The 24247-nt window shown below is 39.7% G+C and overlaps 1 protein-coding gene across 5 annotated transcripts in view; it reads left to right on the top strand.

The window, feature by feature from the left end:
* ARHGAP15 (Rho GTPase activating protein 15) overlaps positions 1-20808 on the top strand; it is a 333818-nt gene extending 313010 nt beyond the window's left edge. For all 5 annotated transcript variants that reach the window (XM_051622745.1, XM_051622748.1, XM_051622746.1 and 2 more), the window contains one exon: positions 19524-20808. In XM_051622745.1, coding sequence (XP_051478705.1) covers positions 19524-19707 — 184 coding nt within the window. In that variant the 3' untranslated portion in view covers positions 19708-20808. The remainder of the gene's footprint in view (positions 1-19523) is intronic.
* The last annotated feature ends 3439 nt before the right edge of the window (positions 20809-24247 follow it).

Raw genomic sequence — 24247 nt, 5'->3', positions numbered from 1 at the left:
AACCTACTTTGCACATGAAAGAAACAGCAAAACCCAACCTGAGTAAGGATTTTCCTCAATAAAGGACTACAGAAAATAGCCTGTTCTACTGGAACGTGTTTACTTGCTATATATAGTCCATGTATTACTGTTCCATACATCTGTGAAAACCGTGCCCTAGATCTCCAGGACCCCACTTTTTCCTGTTGCTTATTTACAAGTTAATTTTACTCTCAGAGCAGGCTAATGGCAGGTACCAGCTAAAGCTGGTAGACCTTTCTGCTCCTATTTTTCAGGCATACACAGGACATGAAACGATGCAGAAACCTTGTACTGGCTCTCTGCAGAACTGTAAACCGAACAACAAATCCTTGTCTGATAAAACATGCTTTGTACCAAATAATCTATTCAAAAAACTATCATTCAAGAGAGGCAGAAGGAGCACTTTTTATTATTTTAGTGCTATAGATATTTAGTGCTATTTTAGTGCCTTTTAGCACTCTTTAAGCATCCCACAGTATTTTATGATTGGTACCTACCCTGCTTGCACAACAGCATTTCTGAGGTAGCTCTGACACACCTATTGGGAAACTGAGGCATGAGAAGTGTAAATGGCGTCAAGACTCAGCCTAGGCCAGCAATATAATCTAAAAACCTGGAGGGTTGTTGTTTGTTTGGTGTTTGGTTTTTGTGGTTTTTTTTCACAGAAGCTTCTGCAGCAACTGCAAAATACTCTTTCCTCCCTGATGCAAAATGCAGGAGGGGAGAGCAGCACCCGGCTGGGTTCTCCGCACCACGCTCTGAGCTGGCCAGGGCAGACACAGCTCTGCTCCAGAAGCTGTGCATCTGCATTATACAGCACTGTGCCTGAGCTAATAAGCTGTGCTTATTAATGTTAAATTAATGAATCTCAGCCTGCTCTGCTTATTAGGTTGAGCTCCGTGCCACCGCAAGGCAGCTCTGCGACTCCCAGCCCCGTGCTGTCTCACATCTGACCAGGCTGGAGCACAGGGCAGCCAAGCTCCAGTCTGTCTTTACCCATCCATGTAGACACCCCTGCAAAGGGATATATGACAGATTAAAACCCCTCTCCTTGATTACTCTTTTCCCCACACCGAGGTAGGATAATACGTGTTATTTACAGAAGTATAAAATGGATGTCGAAATAATTAGAGGGGAAGGCGGGGGCCAGCCTGACGCTGCCATCCCTCTCCCTTACGTGGGAAGCACTGAACCCAGATGCCCAACTGTGGAAGATATTCTTCCAGCAGCAGCATCTGCCTCCTTGGCAGGCACTTCAGGCAAGTTGTCTGGGGAGCTCTGCAGTTGCCTCTTGGTTTATCACATGGATCTGTTACTGTGGCCTATCTGGCTGCCTGGTCCAGGCAGAAGCCAATTCCTTTTGATTCACCTTTGAATCCTAGATACTCCATTTTTTTTTGCTCCGTTTTTCTGGTGCTGTACATAGCACAGCAAGACATTTTCAGATGCCATCCAGGCTTCCCGCTCTTTCAGAGAGAAAATTATTATTTCTTTTCTGACTACCTCTGCTCCTTCCTTCCCCCCTCCAAATTATTCACTCTCTCTTGTAATTGTTTGCTCTAATTTCACTGGAAATAAGCACTTCATCCATAGTAGGACTTTTTATCTAAACCAAACCTAATATTGATATATTATCTAGCAGAACTCGTAAGTACTACAAGATTCATACTTTAGATGTTTTGAAAAATAACCTTTCCCCATGTCCATAGCTCTATAAGCAAAGAAAACCATCCAACCTTGACGAATGAAACGCACACCCCAAACCTCCCAACATGTGGCAGCTGCATTCTGAAGAGCACAGGATTCAACAGACTACAGATAACTAAACAGACTAATTTCTACCTATTAAGATTTTTATTTTTTAAAAAAGGAAAAAGCTGTGCATAGACAGAAGCCCACAGTAGCCTGCACACCAGGACACAATGACATGTGATGACAAGTCCAGCAGCAGTACCCAGAATCCTGAGGGGAAATCTGAAAATAAAGTATGGCATCTAGAAATACTAAGCAGGGGATGTCTGCAAACTTTCTTTTTTTTTTTTTTTTAAGTTGGTGGAGGAAAGATGTAGCAAACATATGTGATTTTCACTTACTAAACTATGTGTCATATCAGCAGTTTCGGGCAGGCTTACATATTAAATCTAGGCTCACGAGAACCCTTTTTTTTTCTCACAGTAGAACAGATTACATTAAGAACTGTACAAGCTTTGTATTAAGAAAGGGAAGAAAATAAATAAAAAAGGTAAAAGTTATTTAAAGGAAAAAATCCACAGAATGGTAAGAATATACAATGAGTTTCTATTTGGGAAACCTGTGAGAGACCTAAAACACGAAGTGTGGGATGGGCATTTAAATTTTGCTTCAGGAAAAAATGCCTGGATTCAGGAACATACAGAAGCCCGTAGCTGAAGGCACAAGAAAGACTATTGAAATTATTTCCTGACTCAAGACCTTTTTTTTTTATAATCAAGCAACTCCTGAGCAGCTCCTACTCTTCATCTGTGGGGACAGCAGCAGGGAGAAAAGTTTAGCTTTACTCCTCCAAGCTTGGGGGGCAGCTACTGGAAATGTGGGGAGGAGAAACATCTTCCTGCACCAGGAGAGTGAGAAGGTGACTGACCAGAGACTCAAGCATCCCTGACTAACATTTTAAGATTTACATGAAATGAATTAATTGCTTTTTAGCTCAAAGGGCAAATGTATATCGAGACATACTCTTGCACACGTGCTTTTCTCTGTTTCAGCTATAGAAGAGTTTTAGAAGAGAGCTGGAGTAATGCCAACACTTGTCCTGTTTACCATAGTTTCCTGGGGCTCGTTTTGGGGGAAGGGGAAGAGTTAAACCTATTTCTCTGAAGTCCACATTTGTGGGGGGAGAAAATAAAAAAGAAAAAAAAGAAATCTAATCTTCCAGAAGTACTTTATGCATTTTTATTTTATTCCCTTTGGAGTGGGGGGAACCTGCTACTGAGATTTCTGCAGCCATGCCTAGTCCTTCTTTTTGCAGAATAAGTGTTTGCAAAGTTCACCTCTTCCCTGAAGAATACATTGCAGCTTAGTCTTTTTAAAGAGAAGAATAACAAGTAATTAAACCCACATTTTTACCTGTGTTTCCATATACTTCCTATTTCCACAACCATATCTAAAAGTATAAACTCTGATTTTCATAACAATCAGGCAAATAATTACACTCAGTACTTTTCAATGCTACCAAGCTTCAAGATGTACTGAGCTGGTGTATCAGCAAATAACAGAACGATAAAAATAATTAACATAGTTTTAATTTAAATATTTATGATACGGTTGACTCTGTGGCTGTAAGGCCCCATTGTGCTAGGTGCAGTACACAAATACAGATAGAGAGAGCCCCTGTTTCAAAGAGCTCCTATTGTTCATCCCACATTACTCAATATCAAACAATCTCAAAAAAGCTTTTCAAACCTTAATTAAATCTCCTAACTTCCTTTTCAGGTCAGTAAGTTTTATTATCCTAGTTGTGTAGATGGAGAAAGTGAGGAATGAGGAGGGTAAGGCTCCTGCCCACGATGACATGGGGAACACTTCTCACTTCCACTCTCTGTTTGCTTCCTGATCCCCCACTCCAGGCCCCCCATGCCTTTGAGAGCTCCTCCATATTCTGTGGGCGTACGTGTGCATATGGCCAGCACATCTTGGGGAAGGCTGGTTACTGCTAAGTGCTCTTTGGTTAATCAGAACCATGTGAGAGTCCTGCTTCTGGTTTGCACTCGCATGAGCTTGAGTAAAATATCACTGGCAGAGTTAATTTATGTGATTTTGTAACCTCTTAATATTGCTTGGGGTTAGTGTTCTTTTCAACTCAAGTGTTTTCTGTTGGTGAAAATTAAGAAAGCTCAATTCATTACAAAAGGGCTTTCCCCCACCTTAGTCCCCTCCTCCCCCTTCCTTCTTTTTTGTTGGCTATTTTGAGAGACTGGGCCCTAACACATTAATGTTCAGGACCAGGTCATCAAAGGGTAAATAGCACTGCCTTTCATTTTTCTGACTAAAGATATGGGATTTTTCTCAGAATAAGGCTGTAAAATAAATAATAGGCTTCAAGTTTCTTAAGATATTCATTGGAACTTCAAACCAAAACAAAACAAAAAAGGCTTTAATGCCAAAATGTCAGTGTTCTGTGCAAAATAATTAATATAACACAATAGGATCTATTCTGCTATCGATTGAAAGGGAATTTATGCAGGTAATTCATTAAGGCTAGTGGGAGTTTGGCATGTAAATCCCACAGCACTTGGATAGGAAAACAGACCTTGATGATTTCTTTTCTTTTTTCTTTTTTTCATAAGCTATAAAATACGTGCTTTTCAGTTACCTATATATTAAAAGAAAAAGAAAATACCTGAACAACTAAAGCACTGAATACTCCTGCTCCTGAAGACTTCTGAAATAACATTAGCTCAGATAATTTTTCACACATTGCAAGAGATGCAACAATCATTTCAATCACTGTGTGAAGAGAATCAATATTTTTTTTTTTTTCTTCCAGAGAATGGTATTTTTATATTCCAACATTTGCAGCTTATCACCTTCACACATCTATTTTGTGGCCAAGTGCATGATTAGGACCTCTGACAGAGTATTGGCCATTTTCTTATGAAGATTTTCGAATTCTTGTAAATAAAAACCAATCGGGGGGGGGGAAAAAAAAAAAAAAAAAAAAGGAAGATCAAATTTGTGGACTGGAATGCACCCTACTTGTAATGGGAACAAAAAGCTGGCAATGAAATATAAACCTAAATCGCAGCAGAATGACCTACTTTAAGGCATTTGCCAAAGAGACAGTGTTTTAGACAGCTCCTCTGAAGTAGCGTCTTTATGTCTATGCCATCTGCAGATTTATTATTGTGCTTTAGGAAAAAAAAAAAATGACAAAAAAAGAAGGAAAGGGGGAAAAAAAAGGAAATAAATGTAAAAAAAAATAAATAAAATAGAAAAGGACAGAAAAACGTGCACCATGGCTGCACAAAACTCAGCTTCATCTATAAGAAGGATTCCAGTACTGTGGGCACCACACCCACACCTACTGATGTGGTCCAAGTTTTTTCTTTGGAGGCACCTAATTAAGAAACCCTGACTCATTTACATGGGTACGTTTGATCTAAATTACACTCCAAACCACACCAAATGAGGAGCATCTGTGAATGCAAAGTGTTTGTTCCCAGTGACTGGTAGAATAGGGCCAGTTCTGGACGGCACATGTTCAAGTGACGAAAAATATTTCAGATGTAACATATTTCTGAGACCCACTTTTCCACTAATAATTCATAATGAGTTAAACTAGTATCTCTGCTTGAACAATTTTTTCAGGCTGTGAAAAAAAAAGTCATTTTACTTTTAAAAGGAAGGAGGGAAGAAAAGGGGGGTAGAAACCACCTAGGTTGGTTTTTGTCCTTGATAGAGGGCCTTAACACAACCATTACCTGCAACTTAAATCTGTACAGTGTGTTTATTATCAGATATACATTATTCCTGAAGCCCAGACTAAAGGAAAGTATCTATGAATGATTAGTTATTGTTCACAGACAAGGCCTTCTGCCTTGATGTATGGTCTTCCTTCGTTAACCCTAAGGAGTCTGAGCAAAGAGGAGGGTCCCAGCCCAGTGAGGCAGTACCCTCCGTACTGGATAATGTGAAAAATTCAAGGCCACCAAATTTGAAGCTGAAGCTTCTCTTTTCATCCTGCATTGCTGGTGCAGTCTGACTATACCTGTTTGCACCCTATAAGGCTACTCCACATCAAAATTTGTCCTGCTTCAATTTGGGAACTTTGATCCCACTTTTCCATCTCCCAGAGGCAGCAAACGGGGGGGCTGCAGAAGCCACTGGTTGCTGTTTTGCTGCCTTACAGCCTTTATCTCCCTCTAATTTAAGCCACAAGAGCAGCCCAAGCACTAGGGAGTGCGAATCCGAATTCCACGCTGGGTCTGCATTCCCAGTCCATTCGCACAATTTGGCACAAGCTTTGGATTCGGCCCGTGGTGCTTGGCAGCCACCTTTTATTCTTCCCATCTTTTATACTTTGTGAATAGTCTAAGTTACATAATGCCAGTGACAATTTGTTTATGGCAAGCATTACAGGCACTGTTTTAGGATTACATTCAAACTTGAAGCCACATTTTGACATCGAAGGATCATCTTGCCTTCTCATATATTATATCCAATGAAGGCTTGTGTTCCAGTAAGGGGGGGGGAAGGAACTTTATAAATACCATGACTCCTTTTGTCTGAAGAGATTTTAATACATTTGTCTGATCTACTGTTTTTGCAGTAGCTAGAATGCAATTTGAATATATTAATATTTTCAGCAACTGTGCTCAGGGAGCCTAGTTAATAACTTATGCATGGATGTATAGATACACTTCAGACAGAGGTAATGTTTTTAGCACTTATGTTGGCAATACTTAGAAACACACAATGAAAGAGCCTGTTCTTTCCTTCTCTTTGTTGTGGGCATGCATTGTGATGGTATGGAGCCAGTGTTCTTTCTGTTGTCTACACAGCCTGGATTCAATAAGCAGTTATATATGCATATTATGACAATGTGGTCAAGGAAACCAGATTTTTTTACTATACCTTCATGTGCCTGTACAGTATAAAATCTGGTATTTATTTTTCTTGTCCTCATTCAATATGTTAACAAAATCATAATTTGATACAGGTTATGTGCACTTTATAATTAAAATTATAGAGTTAGATGGAAATGCAGCAAGATGTTGCTGAATGGAAAATATTTATCTTTTCGTACATTGTGCATGGTGGTGCAATGTAAAATCATAAATCTGGGGACCAGTGAACTCCAACCAAGCACACAACAACTTGCCTCCTCCCCTGGCCCACAAGATGCAACTGGTTACCTCCTCTAAGCTGGAGGTTTCTACAGCCACCTGAGCCCCTGCGGAGGTGGCATCGCCACATTCTCGCCAGAGCTCTGCCATGGTCTCCTGAAAGATCCCTTGCCATGGAGATGAGCCAAGAAAAAGGAATTCAGAGAAGTTCTGTATTTTTCATAGATCCCACCGATCTCTCTACTGTAGCTCTGCTAGCACCTTCATGGACAAAGAACAAAGGTTTCACACCATGTTTTCTGTGTCAGCACGAGTCAGCCTCACCAAACCACCTCAGGATAGCACTTCATCTGCCCTGAAACTGCTCCTGCTTCCCTCATCATTGCTGTCCACACTGTCAATTCCAGGCCTTCACCAAACACTACCAACAATCTTGGAGATCCCAGCAGCATGTAGCATATGGGACCACCCTACAGTGTATGGATGCTTTCCAGTAGGTAGAATTTACTGTGAACATCAGTTTGTCCACATTCAAGCTTTCAGTCCAGAGAGGGTTTTCAATAGAGTTGTGGCAACAGTAGTAGCAGGCAATTTAGGAACACCTCCCAGGATAACCAAAGTTTTTCCATATCTGGATAACTGTCTCATTAAAATGTCATTGATAGAATGAGTTTTCCCTTCCTTCAAGCGCATCTACCCCATGGAAATCTGCCATGGGCTCAGTGTCAGCCTTTAAATTTCTATTGCAGGTAAATTTCAGATCATGAAGAATATAATCACATTTTGAATCCCACCTGACCACTATGGTCAGGAACTGCTTAACCTTTCTATGCTACATGCTAACAGGTCTACGCATTACTCTTAATAATAAATTATACTTTTACAGCTTTACACCCAGAAACTACCAAACTTGCTTCCTAATGAGGCACTTTCTCAGGTTGTAAATCCATGCATAACCATTCAGTTAAGGTCTGATATTTTCTGCTGTAGGGGGTGATTCACACAGCATTTACAAAACAATGTCCTGAATTTAGTTTTATGTGAGGGCCAGACAGCAAAGTGTCAAGCTATGAAACAAAACATATGCAAGATATCCCAGTTTCACCTCCAGGAGCAGCGTGCCTGCACATGATGTCAAGAAGCAGGGCTGTACTGGAACAGACCCATTTGGCAGGCAGGTGCTATGAGAAATGCTTCTCTGCAACTCTATTGGGGGGATTGAGTCATTTTACTCAGTTAAGGCATGACTGAGAGATGTGATCTTCTAGAAGCTGCTTACTGAAGGAGCTGTCCCAAGAGTAATGAGCATGCCTTGATATCAACAGCAAGATTGGACCTGCTCTTCCTAAATCAGTGTCTTTTGAACATGATTTTGGTTAGGAGGCCTAAGAGACTCATGTTTTCACACTGGTTTCTCTAACTCTGTGGGTTTTCATCAGGGTCAGACAAAAGCAGATATTGGCAAGTCTGGTCACTTGGAGTGAACAATGTTTTGCATAACAGCTTCAAAGATGAAAGAAACAACTCCTGAGAGAGGTAGGGTTGCCTGAAAGGAGAATAAAGAGATAAAGTGTCTAAGGCAGTTAGACCACAGTCATCTGAGACCAACACATATGTGAATGGCTATTTGACTTTAAAAGGAGCTAATGAGCAAATCCAAAGCTAGTTTAAAGCGAGGCAAAAATATTGCAGAACTTGCAGTACTACAAAGGGTGGATCTGAGAAAGACACGATACGTGGAAAATCCTCCACTCCAGGCAGTTCGTGCATTTAGTGCAATGGACTATACACATGCACAAAAAATAAACATCAAGCTAAGGTGAGTGGACAAGACAGACAAAGTGTAACTAGAAAAGACAATGCTGACATAGTAAATTCGTTGCTCAAGGGCAAGTAAAATGTAAATAAGTTTAAAGAAATCAAAGACTCATGGCACATACTCACTAGTGCATTTAAGAGATACATTCATCCTACTCATGTTCAATATCAGGGCTGAAACAATCGTGAAGCTGGGAGGCATGTTAAAGCATCTTTCAAATCTGATACAAATGCAGTGCATATATATTGCAGTAGTAGCTTGTGGAGAGTTCAGAGCTGAACCTGGAAGAGCAGGAATCCTGGTTGAGGTCAGATCCCATATAACATCATCTCCATTGGGCAGACCACTGCACAAAGGCTTTCATTTTAAACAACGAGATGGTGATAATATGGGTTAAAAAATGGAGATTTTCTATAGGGAACAATTAATAGACAATTCAGGAGCTTACAATTTGAATATATTTGAAACACAAAAAACTTATGAAGTAATAATGTATACAGGAACTCACAGAAAAGGAAAACTTTTGCAAGAGTTTGTTCACTGACTTTTGTGGAATTATTTGCCACATTCTCTGATTTCAACATCAAAAATTACTGGTTGTCTCACAAAACTGGATAATTGATTCATGACACTGGATAAAAACAATGTGCTGTTAGCAAAATCAAGTTTTTTTCATGAGAAGCTCTACACTCACCAGCAAAGATGCATTTCTGAGCAGGTTGTCTAAAATTCAGCATCCTGGGTTGGAATTCCAACACTTTTTGGGCTTTAAGTCAGAAAGTAAACCTGTCATATCCAGGGCTGAATTATTTGCTGTCAACAGGATTACTGTTGCACAAAAGGGCTGTAATTGAAGGCTGCTAGAGGTTATAGATTGAACATAGTCAAAAGCAGTAATTCCACTTAGTAAAAGTAGATATCATCCAAAATGGGAAAAGCTAAGCTTATATACAGTGAAATTCTGACTCCATTCTGGCTCCCAGTCACTGGGAATTTTGTCAGTGACTATAAGAATAATCAAAATTTCACTCACTGTTGAGAGAGATGATGCAGAGGGTGTGATGAAGTGAAAGTTAAAATAACTGTTAAGCTGGGGCTTCCAAGATACATTTTCTGAGTACGGACTGCTGTCTAACTCTGTGTTTTCCTGACACAGCAATGCAGACAGCCCTTCTGGGGAGGAAGGAGATAGGAGAGTGCTAGTGGAGTATATTTAGGATTTGTAGTAAGAATTTCCCTGCTGTTGAAGTTCCCATTGTTCATTGTTCCATGGGCCATGGTGGAACTGGACTTCTTAAGGATAGTTGGGTAAGATTTCATAGAATCAGAGGATGGTTTGGATTGAAGGGACCATTCAAGGTCATTTAGTCCAGCCCCCTGCAGTGAGCAGGGACATCTTCAACTAAATCAGGTATCTCAGATCCCCATCCAACCTGGCCTTGAATGTTTTTGGGGATGAGGCAATTACCACCTCTATGGACAGCCTTGGCCAGTGTCTCAGCGACTTCAGTGTAAAAAATTTCTTCCTAATATGTAGTCTAAATCTCCCCTCCTTCAGTATGGTTTGTAAGAAGCCATTTCAAAAAGCTCTAACACCATTGAGGATCAGTGCCAGTGCTGACATTCTTCCACCAGAGCTGCTCTTTTGAAAGATTGGTAGAGATTTCAGGAAGAATGAATATTTTTATTTTTCTTACCAGAAAATCTGAGCCACAGGATGTAATTTATGTGCCTCTGTGAAGAAAGCTTCATAGGGTCTCTTGTGTGCTTTCCATATACCCTCTGCTTTGAGTGTGCTGTAGAACACACTCAAAGGGTGGCTTCTTTCACTGACTTGGAAGCCAGCTGTGTTGCCAGCAGAACTGGTAGCTCTGCTGTTTTGCTACCTACTTACTGTTTGTCCACTATTAAACGTCAAAGCCTGCGTGTTCTCAGCAGAAAACAATGCTGTTAATAACATTAATCCACCTTTATTAAGAGCCTTTAGCTTAACGAGAAGTACCAAATATTATTAAGACAAAGACAAGAGGATAAGAAGGAAACGTGTTTTTTCCCTCGCTGACCTAGTTTCTAACCTCACGTTAAAACCTTCCATTGATTTTAATTGTGCTTAATCTAAAGCTCACCTCAGAATCCTAGCAAACTTAAGGACCACTTTAAAGTGAATTTTCTCGCCTGTCAGAGTTCCTCAAGCTTTCTGTGCTACAGTTAGAAGTTTGTCTCCAGCCCAGACACAAAGTTGAGGCAGGTCTCTGCCCGTAGATGCATCCAGCATCGCTACTGTACGAGGCGTGAGTTCAAACGCTACCTTACTCGACTGGAGCCTGTTCACAGCATTCTTCACAGAACAATTGCAGTCCTTTTCTCATCAGCAGTAGCCAGAGGCAGTAATAAGGGTGAAGGATATCTATCATGAAAAGTCCAGTGTCAATGTGTTCCCCCAATTTATTTACTGACCTTCAATGCAACAGCCATACTCCTGACCCTCATGAGATGAAGCCTAAGGGGAAATGGCACTGAGCACCAATTCCATATCCTGTTGTTCTGTGGTCTAAATTAAGTGCTAATTAATTACCACTGGCATCTTTGGCATTGCCTGTCGAATTGGATTTAGGATATCCTTTTGCTGTTTAAACAAACAGCCCTACATCTAAAGCTAAAATCCCAAGTGTCAGCATTTTCTTTACTTTTAAATTTTTATTTAAAAATCCAGCAAGTGTGTCCATGGATTTTGTAGGTAGAATTCAAATAAAAGAAACAGGAATTGATATTGTCAATTTTGATTAATAGTCCTTCATTAATAAACATCCTGTTACTCAGTTTCCACCTGCAGTTGCTGATGTTGCCTGGAATCAATTAACTCATATAATTTGATTTATTTTACAAAGACATTTTTGGATGTGCTGTGCTGATGATAAAGGTTCTATATTTACAATTCTTGATTTAAGAAAGATTGTTACTAACTGCTGCTTTTCTTTTTTTTAATGTTACGAGGAAACGTGGCTTCAGGCATTCTTGAAAGAAAATATTTAACCAATTTAAAAAGTTAAAGCTTTATTCATGTAAAAGTATCTGTTGCCTTCTGAGCCACAGGGGCCACAAAAGCGTAGAGATCCAGGACCTCTGACAGGTTGGGCTTTACAACAAACTAGTTGTTTTGCAGGAGAAAAAATATCAGAAAAAAAATTAAAAGTAGAACAAAAAATTAAATTAAAAATAATCACAGTAAAAGTTACCAGCCAAAAATACAGTTAAGTGCTCTATGTGTTAACTGTGTCTGTATATTCACTGTTCTGTGTATTAGCACACTGCCTTTATCACTGACTATCCAAACACCTCTAAGAAGTGCATTAGCATCTGCCTAACATTTGTCATGGGTGGTTTTGTTCTGCTGTTGTTTGAGATGTATAAGCTGCTAAAGGGCTGTTAGAGAGAGCAAATTTTAAAGCCTTGTGCATGGAGCTGCAGCCAGAGGAGTCTGAGGTGCTTCTTAAGGAAGTTTGTAGCCTTCAGCTCACTCCTGCCAAGTGGCTGTCCCAGGACAGGCAAACTTCAGGCTCAACACAACTCACACTGTGGTACCACTGGCTAGCCAGATCTTCTCCTCCCTCTGGTCTTAGGAGTGTCAGTCAGAACCAGTTGGCATTCACGCAAAAGAAACTGAAAACCAAACTGGGAGGACAAAATGCTGGTTGTCAGTAAATGGAAGAACTTAGCAGGTCACCCAGTTGGTTTAGTTCTCCAAAATTACTTCCCTATTACTTTTGCAGTAATAGGGAAGATTTTATTATAAGATTTTGAAGCCATTTATTGGAAATGACACGGTTTGGGGGAGCAGGACCTGAGCCTCAGCCCACACTGGGATCTTTAGTGGAGACACCACAACATGGAGATGAACTCCTCCTCTTGCTGCTCATGCAGTGCCAGGATACTGGTGTGCACCCTCTGCCTTTGGAGCTCCTCTAGCACAGGAGATAACCAGAAAAAACAGATTATCCCAATGCTGAGATGCAGGTACCACATTACCCTGTACTCTTCATCTAACCACAGCTGAGGGTGCAGGCAGGAGCGCATCTCCTGTTGTGCAGAAGAACAAGCAGGACTTCTCCAAAGCACATTTCTGAACAAAGCCCATCTAGGACCTGAGTTCCTTTAGATATCTAAATGTGCTTTTACATCTTGGCCTCAGTCCCCTGGAAAATGAAGCTTTCCCTACAAGACAGGCAGCGTGTAATGTGTGTACAAACGCAAGAGCACACGAACTTTTCTGAAAGGAAGTCCTACAGGTAGCAAAGTTCACCCAACAGTGAGAAGATTCTATTTTGAACTGCTCTCTTATTAAATGAGGCTAAGCCAGAACAAATGCCTCTCTTTTCAGCTTTTCAGAGACTTTTCAGCCAACTGTGAACCAATATTTGGAGTTAGTTTAGTTGTTATTTTCATTTAGGGCTGGACTCCAAGGCAGTTCATCCAGGGAAGGGCTCGTGCTGTGAGATATGCAGGGGATCCCCCGAGGAAGCCCATTCTCCACCAGGTCCCTGTCAGCTGTCCAGGTACTATATATAGCCATCCAATGGTCAGATTTAAAGGCTAGTCTGCAGAAGAAGACAGCATCAAGAGCTCATTCTTGTGTCCCCGAGCAACTGAAGAGAAGGGATTTTTCCCAAAGAGCTGTAATATGAACCCACAGCTGCAGAACACAGGAAGCCTATGGAGTTTCTGTAGGCCAGGAGCCATGGAGGCTATTTTCAGCAAAAGCAAGCTCTTAAGTATGTCTGAACTATTTCTGACCCCTCTCGTAGCATATCATACGCCATGACCTGGTTTCTGCATTACTATTCTCTTGGATAACTATTGTTTCAAATCCAACCTATGGAGCAAAGAGGAATTTAAAGAACCTTCATATTTTACACAGGCAAAAATAGCTTAAAACTAGATTAGTCCACTGTGATCACATTTTGAAAGGAACAGACATCATAGTGGTTTGGAGCTCCTCAATAAGCATAAACCTCAGGTTGTAGCTACATCTGCACAAAGCTGCCCTCCCCAGCATGATCTACAGATTTCACAACCAATCAACAATCTGGCAATTCACCTGGTAATGTTTGCATTTGCTTAGCTTCATCAGCTAGTGAATACCACTGTAATGCAACTGAACAAACCATCCATAAAGCCAGTACATAAATAAGAATGAGGTTTAGTTTGCATTCATAAAATATCAAGAACCCAAATTTATTACTAAATTTTAAATCTATCTACATTGGAGTACAATGACTTGAACAGTTTACAAAACTAGAGCTTATGGGATCAGGGGCTCACCACAATTATTTCCATAAATCTCTCGAGATGGGGGCAAGCAACATGGAGGTCCTGCCTCCACCCTCCATGGCAGGTGCTATTTTGCTGTCTGTCCTAAGCTGGTATATCCAGCTGGATATGGGTATCTCTGCAAGACTTTGACCTGTTATAGCAGGACATTCGTTGTTTGTATTTTAAGAGGATTCTCAAAGACAAACTTTGTAGTTCAGTTGTCTTCTTAGCACCAAAAACTGCTTAAGTACTTACTGAAGAGCAACGACTGTAGCTGAACTAAGTTTACAACTGAAGATGGTGTTGCATTAATATGTTGTATCTCAGGAAAGGATGTAACAGGACTTAAATGGAAAGGAAATACATTCAGAAGAAACCTGATAGTTTATCTGTGCATCATTTTGTACTTTTGCTTCCTCCCTAACACTGAAAAACCCGTCTGCAAAAGCCCTGCCAAAATGTGCTTATACACACACAGACGTTATCGCTTCGTAGGATGGTACGTTTTATTATCAGGTTATTTTCCAGTACATTTGGCACAGTTAAGGTAAGTATATTAACTTTACTTCCAAATAAAGAAAACAAAGTTGTACTGAATGTCTCAGCCATTGTCAATGAGTTAAGAACTGACAGGAGGTCCAAGTAATCAACCCTGTCTATTGCGCTGAGCTTTCCCCTGGGACATCTCTTCTGATCATACAATGTATCTGACTGGCATGGATGTAGAATTGCTTTCAATAAAGATTTTATTTCAAGGTTGGATGATTCCTTCCCAAATGTCTTGTCACTAACACGAAGTATGTAATACCTGTTATTTTTTAACTCCTGTGAACCAGCATTTGGGAAGGAGAAGAGCACAAAATGTTGAGCTAGAAACTGTTCATCATAGGAATCAGATTTTAATGTGTTCAAATAGATTGGGAGCTCTGCAACAGCAAAAGCCAGACGACTGCTGCTTAAAAACTGGCCCATAGCAGGGCACTGAAAAGGCCAGTGAACAGAAGTACAGTTGAGGTGAGCTGAGCCATTCCCAGGGCCAAGTCCTTAAGCTAAAACATTATATTTGCATATGAATCTGTACAGGAAGCAGATATTAGCTATTTTGGGGATAATTATTGGGATAATCAATGGGATGAGCAAACTTTGACCCCTTAAGGCAGTTCCTAGGAACTTGCATACCAAACCAGCCCTGTTGTCCATCAGGATAAGCAGCTCTGGCTATGACAGTGGCCACTAGCACAGCACAGCAAAGGTACAAAACCCATCCACATGGGCTGTCATGGAATAATCCATTTAGGAGGAGTCAGTTCCTAATTCTGTAAGCTTAGATGTTATACCAAGAGGACAGATGTCACAAATACATCGTTGCTATTTTTTCTCTAGGGAGCTTTCTTAATTATTCACGTGCATCTTTAATCTTTCTTGGCCTTTGTTTAGATCTTGGTTTCTGTCTCTCATGGCAGTGACTTCTCTAGTTAAGTAAACTATTATGCATAATGCTTGTGGACAAGATTCTGATAAGATCAAAACCTACTTTTATCCCTTGGTCCTCTACAGAATTCAGAAAATGGCATTTCCCACACCTTCTATTCTGGCCCATAATATTTTACCAAGTGACCTGTTTTCACTCTTCTGATCCCCTCAGTTTGTATTGGGCTACCCTTTAGTCATAGTCTATATTAGCAGTTCATGGAAGAGCAGCAGGATGGCCTTATTGAAAAGTTACCCTTTGATATAATTTAAAACAGTTATATAGTACTATGCATGGCTAAACCCAGTTCTGCTAAGGTAGAAATGCCCCAAACATTGAGCAAAATTAAATCCTTGTAGGCTTGAAAAGCAAGACTGACCAGATCTCAACACAGCCAGCAGAGAACAGCTCTACTCTCACACACTCTCTAGCTCACAGTAAAACAGAAGCCTTTGGAATGAGCTTTTCCTCCCTAAGAACACTGACTTCTTTCTCAGATTTTTCTGTGCAGTATGAACATTAGAAGGCAAGGAATCAGAGTCACTGTTGAAATGCTTTTCTTTCCCTCCTCAGCAGCTATTATGGCTTAAAAATGGATGAAGAACATTTCCTAACACCTAGTGTGTTTGAAGTAATAATCCAGTGTGCTTTCCAAATGTCAAAATTAAGAATGATTTTATTTAGAGAGTTTGAAAAGTCTGGATATAAGGGAACTAGAGAGCCAAACTCACCATACAATGACCCTCTTAGCTGTAGAGTTGCCCTGCTCTCCGTCACATGCTTTTCAGCTTTCAGTTGCCTTGGCAACAGCCAAAGCATAAATTCCAAGTATTTTTGCTTATATATCTGCCATTGACACCAGAGCCCTTCTATCAGACACTTCTGCTGGTTTAATACATCATTAATTTCATTACTATTAATAATGAGAACTGTATTTTCTGCATATCTCCTGACTTGTGATCTGAAGGGACTGAAGCCATTCCTGAAGCTCATTTATTTGGGGAGAGGGAGAAATCTTGCACAGCATAACACCCAACAGTTTCTTGATGTGGTTCCAACATCTGTGGCACCGGGTCATAGATTGTTTCCAAAATCATCTTAAATTGATGGATCATTGCTCCTTTCATTTGGGCTTGACAAAAAGTAGCTCTGGCATTTCCTTTCACTTTTTATGTTGTAAATGGTGTATCACTCTTTGTGCTCTTTTTCTTGCCAAAAATAAAAAGAAGTCTTGCCCATTTTTAGGGATTTTCTCTTTTAACAACTGAATGTCACTGAACAGCTACAGTAATAGCTTAAATTGTGTGTATTTGTTTTTATTGTGCTTTGACTTTTTCTTTTGTGGACAGATGAAAAAATAAAATAGTTATAGAATGCCATTGGAAACATTTGTAATTTAAAAAGTCATAAGGTCCTAAACTTCTAATTATTTCATTCAGGCTGGATTGAATTCCTTCTTGCTTCCCCCCCAGTAGCTGTATTTTACCACAGAGATTATTTAAATACTCGGAGTTTCCACATTTCCAAGTTTGCTCAGTTTATGTTTTTTTTGTTCTTATGGTCATCAAAAACAAGTACAACAGCATGAAAAGATAGAAAATAGCAAGAATTCTCAAGAGATTCTATCAATACAATAGTTATAAAACTAGTGTTTAGCTTAGGAGCCCCAAATGTATGCAAATGTTCTTAGCACCACATTCCGTATTGATGAACCATAACAGACAGCTGCTTCATCTCCATCACCAACACACACCATGAAGACCCTCTCTTGATTCAAGCTCTCTCCCTCACTTCCTGAGAACTGAATGACCACAGACCACATGCTGGCAATGCCGGGATTCGAACAGGACTTCAGGTGCAGGATGGCACCTCCAGGAAAAACAAGGGGAATTATTCTGCTTCAGAAAGATGGCAAACAAGGACAGAGGGGTTGGCAATCCATCTTCCATTTTTTGTGTCCACATCAGAAACATGGGATCTCAGCATCTTGCTCCAAATTTTACAGACAAAGGAAGTCAGACCCCTCCTCTCCCTTCAGTAAATTAAGGTCTGCCACCATTAGTCTCCCTGGCTGATAATTCATGGCTCACTGCCTCCTGCTCCCTGCAATGTGTTTCTCCTCCAGCTTAATCAGTGCTGTCTATCCTCAAGACCCCCACACTGAAAACCATGGCTGATGCTAACTTGATGATCTCTAAAGTTATACAACTGCTGAATATATTTTTTCCCCATAGTGAACAAGCATCTCTACCCATGCTGGTGTTATCTGCAAATACTTTATAAGGTTTCCAACTTCTAGCATGTAGCAAGCTCAACAGAAATCAGGACCTTCTCACAGGGAGGCCCTAAGCTTGATGCTTGTGCTTCTGCATATGTAGCACTAAGCAAAACAGCATCATCACTCCTGTAACATTTGTAATTGTGATAAAGATGTGTGATGTCCATCAGAAGCCCACAGTCACTTGGCAACAAAACTACTATCTTTTTAGACTTCCTGAACTACTAAGAGATGATATGTTAATATCACCACAGAGGAAAGATAATTATTTTCTTTTAATTTAAAATAAAGATGCTGTATTTTAAGAAACTAATAATTAAGCCAATCTGATTAGTGCCATATGGAGAGTGTTTTGTGCAGTGGACACCACAGTTACAAGCATGAGGCAGAAGTAATGCTTCCTATTTATATATGGGGAAAATAAACCCAAACCATGAGCACTGGTGTTCAAGGAACATGGTAAGTGACAAGTTTGGCAGAAATCCACAAGATGATGCTCTTTGCTGTGTGGCCCACCCACTAACACGAAAGAAACCTTTTTTAAGTGGTTGAACTCATTATGTCTCATAAAGTTTCTTTCAGTTATACTGTAGCTTCCTGTAAATTCAGCAATAGGTATGGGAAAACAGATTTTTTTTTTTTTTTTACTTGCTGTCTGGATTTTGGAAAAGGTGAGTGAGAGGAGATGGGGAAAAAGCAGAGCTTAGCTTCAACAGTCCACTTGGAACATTTAAGTTTGTACTAGCAGGCTAAGGAAGCATCCATAAATTCAAACACATATTCAAATTACATTTATTCTGCATTCCTTGGTAAAGCTGCATAATTTATTTATAAAATATGTATCTTCATTTACTAGTCTTTCCAAGCTAAGATATATTATATATTCTGGAGGGTGGAAGGAAATGGATTTCCACTTAGTTCCTACTCACCACTGCAGAGATTTATATGAAACTGCCTACCTAAACTCCATCCATTAAACCTGCATTGTTCTTAGACCAGACCTCTCCATCCTTAATATAATTTCCACAAGAATATTAAGCCTTAATACAGACATAAGATCAACTTTTAATAATAATAGCCCTCGTCCTGTAATTTTGTGGGTAATGAAGATATCAAAGGTTATAATCCTTGCCATTATTTTCTAAGTCATCTCATTAAGGTATGTAGTCTCAGCATCTTTCAAGAAACTTTGTGTCAGGATAAGGCATGCAAAAGTCTTTAGCTATATAAATTTCACAATCCATTTCAGACCATGCTAACTTTATTGGATTTAAATTAGCAGAAGGAATGTGTTTCATATGAGCTCTGTATTAAGGGGCTTTTTTCTGTTGTTTTCCCAACTCTTTCAGTGCTGGAGACCATGTTAAGAGAAGCAAGGAAGGTTCTCCCTGGAGCCACCAAACCTGTTGACAGTAAAAGATCTTGATTCCCTTAGCTTAAAAAGCAGTCCCTGTGTTCAGTATCTGAGCTCAGGAATTATTGCCAACATTTACATACCCACTCATGCTCATTCACCAGGCACTATTTTTGACCTGAAACAAGAGTGCTGTAAATGAGGCTCTAGACCTCCACCCTGAGCACACCTTGCTGTCTGGTTGACTCTCCTCTCCTTGCTTGCCAGGAGCTGTATCTTTCCCCCCCCCCCCCCCCCCCTTTTTCTTTCTTTTTGATAACTTCACCAAACAACCCCCCCGGCTTTAGGAGAATCAGTAAAAAAAGTGCCTCTATGTACTTCAAATGCAAGAGCGACTCCTTTGACTTCCCTCTTTTCTTTAACCAATTCTTTCCTTTCGTCAACAGGATAGCAGCCAAGGAATCCGTGAATCTTATGTCAACACAAAGCTTAGGAATTGTGTTTGGACCAACACTCCTTAGACCTGAGAAGGAGACAGGGAACATGGCAGTCCACATGCTGTACCAAAATCAAATAGTTGAACTTATGTTGAGTGAGTACAGCAAGATCTTCAGCTCTGAGGAAGACTGACAGACAGGGCCTGTTATTGAAAACGTTCACATCTGTCTTGATGTCTAATATTTTTACATTTCTGTAAACATATTTCTGAAATATTTCTTTTTCTTTCAAGTGACAGATGCCTCGTTTTGTGAAAACTTAATGACGATTTTGTGTTTAATTTTCAAACATTGGAATAAAAAAAATATTGTCAACATTTGCCTATATGTATTCTGCATTAACCCTTTGAGAGTTTCATTATGCTAGCACTCCAAGTGTCACTTTTTTTGCAAGCTGAGCATACAGCATATGGCCAAAGACCACAGAAAATGCTGTTTACCAACATATGCAACGGCACAGAAAGACAAATAGTAATTGAGATTTGTGGAAAATGGATTAAAACATGTATATTAAAGGCAGTGAATTAAAACAGTGATACCAGATCATTTGGAGCTAATCTGAGTATAATTTACCTCCCTCTTTGATATGTATTGAAAGTTAAAGACATGATGAATAATCAATTTGCCTACTCCAGGAGTTCAAAAAAATATTACATTTCATACTTTTGAATGAATCATAATAATAAAAACCCCCCCACCAGAGTGTCACTATTTGCATAACAGTGCCTAAAAAATATATAATTAAAACAAAAAATAGAACGTTGGCATTTTTTCTTCAACGCAGTACATGAAATGAAGACATTGCATGACTGCTCGTTTCAATGTAACATCCATTTTGATTCTTCATCACACTGTACATCTGCCTGCTTTCCCCAGCTATCTCATGTTCTGTTGCATTTGTATTGTGCTCCTGAGGATGCTTTATTGGTGAACTACATTAAATTCATCTAGAAAGAACTTTAAAAAGAAGCCTTTTCATATGCCCTTAGGATTACTTGGCTAGACTTGAATCAATTTATGCATTTGATGGTTAGTTTCAGTTGTCATGGATAAACAAAAGGGTAACTGTCTAGAATATATCAAATATTGTTTCATTTTGAAATGTATGTTTCCAGCTACACACATCTCCTACCCTGTTTTGTAAAAGTGTTCTGCTGATAAAATGTAGACTTATGTTTGACAGCTTTTTAATCAAGTTCAAAGAGAATAAATAAAACTAATCCAGTGTGGTAAAGAGTCTGTCTGGTTATCGATTTGTTCATAAAATGAAAAATAAACCATGTAAATAAGATGTGTGAAACACAGATGTAGAAGCAAATATTTAAAGCAATTAAAGACCCCAAAACATAGGATTAATGCATAGGTCTGCTGTGCATCAGAGATATGTCTTCAATATCACCTCAGCAGATCATGGATTACTTCAGTTTTTACTTAGCATCATTTTGCAAAATCCCATGTTATTCAGGAAACATCGGTCCTCAGAGCAGTCATTTGTGGGAACAAATGTATAATGAGGCCTGATCCTTAATAAGACCAGGCTCCTCTATCAGGTAATAACACAGGCAGAAAATAACAGCAGGACAATATAAAAATTGGCCCCAAGATGTTTTCTGACTACATACATGGCTGAAAAACTGAAAACAGAGGGTAGTGACGAGTAACTAAAGTGAAAAACACAAAAGCAAAAAAAAAAAAAAACCAACTCCCCCATATCACAAATATTCTACATAGTAATTTCTGAAGAAAACTGCAGCATGCTGGAGAACCCAAATTCCCTTTACTTTCAAGAAAATATTTTTCATGTCAATGTCAGGCCATGAGTACTTAAACAGTAATGCTTTTCAGCATCGTCGTCTTTGCAATCTTTTAATAGCAACAAACCAGGCGCTGTTTATAGCCTGTGGAAATGACGGGAAGAAAGATAGTCAGAAGTTCAGTCTATTCCTTAATAAAGACCATTCACATTATGGCCCCATGGGTGCTCACAATCATGCTATTGAAGTAATTTCTGCTATTACTGGAAATGAAAAGTTCACTTGTTACTGGGATCCTGTTGCACTCAGAAGAAAAGATTCTTAATTAATTAATTAATCTTCTTTTAAGCTTTCTTTGGAGCATGGAGACTCCTCTTTTCTTGTTTTTATAAGCAAGACAAGGCTTATATGAACCTGTATCTTTCTTAAGATCAGCTAGTTTGATTGGGGGTGGGGGGAAATAAAACAATCAAGCAATCTGTTGGACACATAAGCCTTTCTTCAGTTTTGAAGGCTGCCTTACATGAATTCTGTACAAATGTGCTGACTTCTCTACAAAATGCTTTGTTAAAGATAGAAGCCTGATAACGTGGGTAGTTGTGGGAGGACACAAGGTCTCATCAGAGGAACATATTCATCTGGGGTGTATAGCAGATCTATTTCTCATCCCAGCAGAAGGGGATGACCATGCCCTGCAACCAAGCTGCTCCCTTCCCCAAGACACCAGTCTTCTCCCTGTTCTAAGATCTACGTGAATTCAGTGGGAAAAACTACTGACTCGACCATTATTCAAAGACTGAACCTCTCAGCTCCTGCCATCAGCCCCTCAGGGCAGAGAGCAGCCAGACAAAAGATGGTAAGAGCAAACGAAGATAAAATTCTTTGCAAGGCTGAACTGCAGTGGGGTTTCTTTTTCCTCCTGCTCAGGTACTTTGGTAAACTAAGCTCACAGCCCAGGGCTCCAGCAGACTCTCTTTTGTTGCTGGACACTGAAATTTCCAAATCCTACAAGCAATTCACTGGGCCTGTATCATCACCACATTGCTCCTCCAGCTGTTGTTTGCAAGAATATTTGCTCTGGCTTGGTAGAAGTTTTGCTCAAATTTTGTTAAATTTTTAGTGAGTCAAAATTAGACTTGCAGAAGACCTTTTCCTTCAGGAGCTAGCTTCAGCCTGAGGAAGACCACAGATGCTTTAACCAAGGAGCTATTGCCATTAATGGAAAAGGATCAGAAAAATGAAGACTGAGAATGCAGCAAAGACAAGTATGTCCAAGAATCAGTGTGTTGATCTGCATCTCCCAATCTTCTACTCAATCTCATGTGAAAAGGTATCTGTTCTAGTAACTGGACTACTTTAGTAAAAGGAGATTTCAGAAAGAAACCTGTAATAGAACTGAAAAGGGTATTTTCAGCTAGAAAGATTTCTCATTAAAACAAAAACTAAAAATCAATTTACTAAATCTTAAACTTTTGCAAGAAAAATTGTCAGTTTTCAACTCAAGAAATTCAACTGCAAAATAGAACTTCTGAGCAAATGATGAGAAAAGGCACTTCCGTTTTTCTCACAAAACACATGCTGAAGGAAAAGAGAACTGGAGATGAAATACCACTGCACACTGGTGGTGTGAGAAACTAAGGCACAGAGACAGCCGTGTCAAGAGAACACTGCATTTTAGTGCTATTTTATTCAGCCCCTCATCTCTGAAAACCAAGGGCAGGGCAGCCCTGCAGGAAACAGGAACAGGTAGAAATTTGCCTTCCAAGTTCTAAACTATGATAAAGTTTGCTGGCTTTCTGAAATTGACTCTGAAATCCTCCAAAACACTTCAGAAATGCAGGGAGCCCATTATCACACGGACGCCTCCAAAAAGCCTTGTGTCCACTGTAAAATCTGAGGAGATCTCTTACACCTTCAGCAGAAGCTGACAGTTAAAGAAGGCCCAATCAAGCACTGCAAGTTCAGAATGCATGCCAATTAATTACCCACCAAACACCACCATTTTAGAGCACATTTCAGTTAATAAAAGGCAGAGTCATAAACTTCACATCATTCTCCTCTGCTTGTGTCAAAATACAATTCCCATGCTCAGCTTCTATTCATAAGTTCCTTGACTGCCTATCTGGGAGATAAAAGGAGCATCACCTCCCCATTGGTGATTTCTGTGTTGTCTCCAGGCTCAGAAGCCTCAAAGAAGCAGCTGACAAGCTTTCTGAAGGTTTTCTGGTTGTGATTTTAGGTAGGTGGTGGTGTGCCCTCTGCTCTAGAAAATGAGAGTGACCATATTGCAAGAAGCCCAATTGTTCCATCTTGCTTTCCCACAGGGAATGTTTTTTTGCAGCCCCAGGCAGCAACTGACTTTAAGTAAATGGCTGAAAAACCTTGTATACATTTCTATCTTTCTGTAGTTTCTGTCACTTATTACCCATTTTTGATCCTGCTAGGCTCTTTGTCTTAATGGTCTCTGATTAATTTCCCAGGTTAATTATGCACCATGTAAGAAAATATTTTACTTGTATCACTTTTAAATTCATTAGCTTTTAGCATTATTGTACAGCACTCCACTTGCTCTTGATTTATGAGAAAAGCTAAATAGGATCATCTGACTGACCTCTTCTGGCAATTCACTCTCCTATATACCACTAACATATCACCCCTCATTTGTCTCTTAATCAATTTAGCCTTCCCTCCTATGGAAGATCTGCCACACCTCCTAGAACTTGCTCTGTCTTTCACTGGATGCTCCATGTATCTATTCTGCCCTGTTGAACAAAACCCTAAATAGTCAAGGTGAAAGGATCCTCAATATTTTCATCATTGATTCTCTTAAAAGAATCAAGGAGCTTGTTTGTATCTGATTTCTCCTCTGCACTGAGAAGTATGTGAATACTTATGTGAAGTATTAATCAGGTTCTTCTT

This window comes from Apus apus, chromosome 6, assembly GCF_020740795.1.
Source record: "Apus apus isolate bApuApu2 chromosome 6, bApuApu2.pri.cur, whole genome shotgun sequence".
Taxonomy (NCBI): Eukaryota; Metazoa; Chordata; class Aves; order Apodiformes; family Apodidae; genus Apus; species Apus apus.
This window is presented reverse-complemented; position numbering and strand designations above follow the sequence as displayed.